General features: G+C 59.8%; 3 protein-coding genes across 3 annotated transcripts; 2 read left to right on the top strand and 1 right to left on the bottom strand.

The window, feature by feature from the left end:
- The first annotated feature begins 1,486 nt into the window (after window positions 1-1,486).
- CHC_T00001128001 (hypothetical protein) lies at window positions 1,487-1,603 on the top strand. The gene has a single exon (XM_005718393.1). The coding sequence runs from the start codon at window positions 1,487-1,489 to the stop codon at window positions 1,601-1,603; it is 117 nt and encodes a 38-aa protein (XP_005718450.1).
- A 19-nt stretch (window positions 1,604-1,622) lies between these two features.
- On the bottom strand, window positions 1,623-1,826 carry CHC_T00001127001 (hypothetical protein). Its single transcript, XM_005718392.1, has one exon. It carries the CDS (start codon window positions 1,824-1,826, stop codon window positions 1,623-1,625), a length of 204 nt encoding a protein of 67 aa, XP_005718449.1.
- Window positions 1,827-1,976: 150 nt separating this feature from the next.
- CHC_T00001126001 (hypothetical protein) lies at window positions 1,977-2,816 on the top strand. Its single transcript, XM_005718391.1, has one exon. The coding sequence runs from the start codon at window positions 1,977-1,979 to the stop codon at window positions 2,814-2,816; it is 840 nt and encodes a 279-aa protein (XP_005718448.1).
- Window positions 2,817-2,943: the final 127 nt, after the last annotated feature.

The following is a 2,943-nucleotide window of genomic DNA, read 5'->3' as shown; positions in this document are numbered from 1 at the left end:
GCGGCGGCGCGGCAACGAGGCAGCGGCGGCGTATGTCAGGCAGCAGCCGGAGCGGCGGCGGCGCGGCGGCGGGGCAGCGGAGGCGCGGACCAAACAGCAGCGAGAGCGGCCGGCGCGGCGGGCAGTAGCAGCGGCGGCTCAGGCTGTACAGCTCAATTTGCGGCGGGGCGGCGGCGGCGCAGCCCGAGTAGCAGGGGGCGGCGGGGCGCAGCGGCGGTGCAGGCCAGACAGCGGCGGGCGGCGGCGGCGCAGCGGCAGGGCTACGGCGAGAAGCGGCGGGCGGCGGCGCGGTGACGAGGCAGCGGCGGCGTAGGCCAGCCAATAGCCCGAGTGGCGGGCGCGGCGCAGGGGAGGGGGCACAGCGGCGGCGCAGCCGGAACAGCAGGGGAGCGGCGGGGCACAGCGGTGAGGGAGCGTCGAGCGAGCAGCGACAAAGGCAGCAACGAGCGAGTGGCGACAAAGACAGCACCGAGCGAGCGGCGGCGAGGGCAGCGGCGGGCGAGCGGTAGCAAAAGCAGTAGCGAGCGAGCGGCGAAAGGGCAGACAGCGAGCGGCGAGGAACACACGAGCTGGGGGGGAGGGGGGGAGATACGCGAGGTACTCCGAAGGAGTGGTGGCGGATCGCCGCCTGGCCAACGGAATGGCCGAGAAAAAACGTAAGGGAAAAACGCGATTGATCAATGTGGGAATTGTCCCAGAAAAAATTAAAGGAAATAGTTTAAACAGTTTATTGATGTCTAGAAGAGCCTACGACCGGCTCTTCAAACCCAACCGAACCTCCGGGCAATCGGAGCGCTGTTCGTGAAGGATTCTGCGTAGACACGTCTGTTCAAATCTGCCTCCGAGCAGGCCCACGCGCTAGTCGCATGGGACTGTCCGTTATATACTAATTTACTGTAACCCTAAACAAGGCAAGTTCTTTCCTCACCGCGTGACCCATTCGCGTGGTGAGGTATATCGCCATATGAGAGACATTATGATAGAAACTTTCACACTGAGGGTGTGTCTTAACATGCCCCGTTTTTCTGCAGTTTGCTTTGCTTTGCCCAAAGAAGTGATTTGGCGTGCTATGAGTGGCTCCTACGTTTTAATTTTTGAGTTTAAGAAAAGCAAGGGCTTAAGAAGCATACGGTATTTGTTTAGAATTTAAAAGTATTCCTGGCAAAACCGGGCAAGGCTGTGGTTACATCCAGACGACAGTACGGCACCCCACAGTAATAACACATAGCCAATAGGGCATACCGTAGTCGCAACGCAATAAAGTCTCCGACGGCCACCCGCTCCCTCGGGGATCGGGGGGTATCGGAGTTCACGGAACCACAAAGGCAAAGCAAAAACCAGCCTGTCAAGAGTCTTAACAGGCTGGTTTTTTCTTTGCAGAGAGTCATTCCTCCCTCATGTCGTTGGTCAGCGGCACCTCCCCTTTTGCTCAGAGCATCCCTACCGGTAGAATCAAATACCCAAACAACCAAAATTTGATGATTTGATGTCGATTGAAATCCCCACCGGTGCAACCAAATCATCAAATTTTTGGTGTCGATCTAAAAATCGGAACCAAATATCAAGAATTTGGTTCGGATGGTCTCTGTTTGATTACCCTTGACAATCCAGTTGTGCACGTTCTATTGGTCGACCGAAACGGCTTCCCACCAAAAGTGCATCGATGCGGTATTTGCCTCGAGATTACCAGTGTCTCCCGCCGATCCAGAATGCTCACTACGGCGTGCATGCTCTTCCCCCTTCCATCCCTCCAGAACGTCGACGGCCCCGCCATCCCTGATGCTCTTCCCCCTTCCATCCCTCCAGAACGTCGACGGCCCCGCCATCCCTGAGCGCGTCCTTCCCCGCCCGGCTCTTACACAACAACAACACTTCCTCGACCAACCAGGCGCGAATCTCCGCCATCTCCTCCCGTCCCACCTCCTTTGACCTCCCCAAGCACATTGCGACCGCCGCCGTACCCCCACCAACACATCATGGCACTCGTCCGCCATCGCGCAGTTCCGCACCCAGCTCGCCCCCGCCAGCCTCTTCTCTGCCTCCCCCGCCTCCAGCAATCTCAGCAACCTCGTCAACAGCTGTCTCTCCGCCTGCCTTCCCTCGACCAACAGGACGTCCCTCCCCTCCTGGCTCGCGCACGCATTCGACAGCCGCAGCACATTCGGAATACTCGGTCGGTACCCTCTCCACGAGCACGAGTAGCGTGCCCCTCTCCCGAAACCCGTCCGCGCCCTCCGCTTCGTCCACGCCCGGCGCGAAGCGCGTCAGGTTGGACAGCAGCGCCGCGTGCAGCGCGACGACGTCCGCGTCCAGGACCACCTGCGCTGCGAGCCGCACCGCGTCCGCGTGCGTCAGGGCCGCCGCCGCCTCGTCCTCCGACAGGTTCACAAGCGCAGACAGTGCTAGCGCAGTGCGATTCGCTGCTCAGCAGCAGCAGCCGCCGCAGGAGAACGTCGCTCGCGGCTGTCGAGCCAATCATCCGCCGCAGCACCGCTGCCGCCGGCGCGTATGTTCTCTCCGGGATCGCGCTGCTCGCGGTCGCGTGGGGAGCGCGTGCTGTCCGTGAGCAGGGAGGACAGCGCCGGCAGTCTGTCTTTGTCCACGGTGGAGGTGAGAGGGAAGGAGTGCAGACAGAGTGGCGAGGGAGAAGGTCGCGGGATGGGTTTCGAGTGAGCGTGCGACTACGACTGAGGGTGCGATACGAGGGTGAGTACGAGTGTGAGTACAAGGATGCGATGGTGAGTACGAGGGGAATGTACTTCATTTGGTTCTCACCGGTGGGGCAGTTCTTTCCGAAGCATCAAACAGCCAAATAACGAAACAACCAAATTCTAGGGAGCCAATCAAATTACAGAAAAAGTGTGCCAAGTGTTGTTATTTGATGATTTGATTTGATTGCGTACCGGTGGGGATGCTCTGAGAGCATCCCCACCGGTAGTGGTT

This window comes from Chondrus crispus, genomic scaffold, assembly GCF_000350225.1.
Source record: "Chondrus crispus Stackhouse genomic scaffold, scaffold_398, whole genome shotgun sequence".
In the NCBI taxonomy this organism is placed as follows: Eukaryota; Rhodophyta; class Florideophyceae; order Gigartinales; family Gigartinaceae; genus Chondrus; species Chondrus crispus.
Note: the sequence above shows the minus strand (reverse complement) of the source record. Positions and strands in the feature narration are given on the sequence as shown.

What these genes read in the sequence shown, in the direction of transcription:
- CHC_T00001128001 (XM_005718393.1), top strand. Translation starts at nt 1,487, where the DNA reads ATGTCGATTGAAATCCCCACCGGTGCAACCAAATCATCAAATTTTTGG.
- CHC_T00001127001 (XM_005718392.1), bottom strand. Translation starts at nt 1,826, where the DNA reads ATGGCGGGGCCGTCGACGTTCTGGAGGGATGGAAGGGGGAAGAGCATC.
- CHC_T00001126001 (XM_005718391.1), top strand. Translation starts at nt 1,977, where the DNA reads ATGGCACTCGTCCGCCATCGCGCAGTTCCGCACCCAGCTCGCCCCCGC.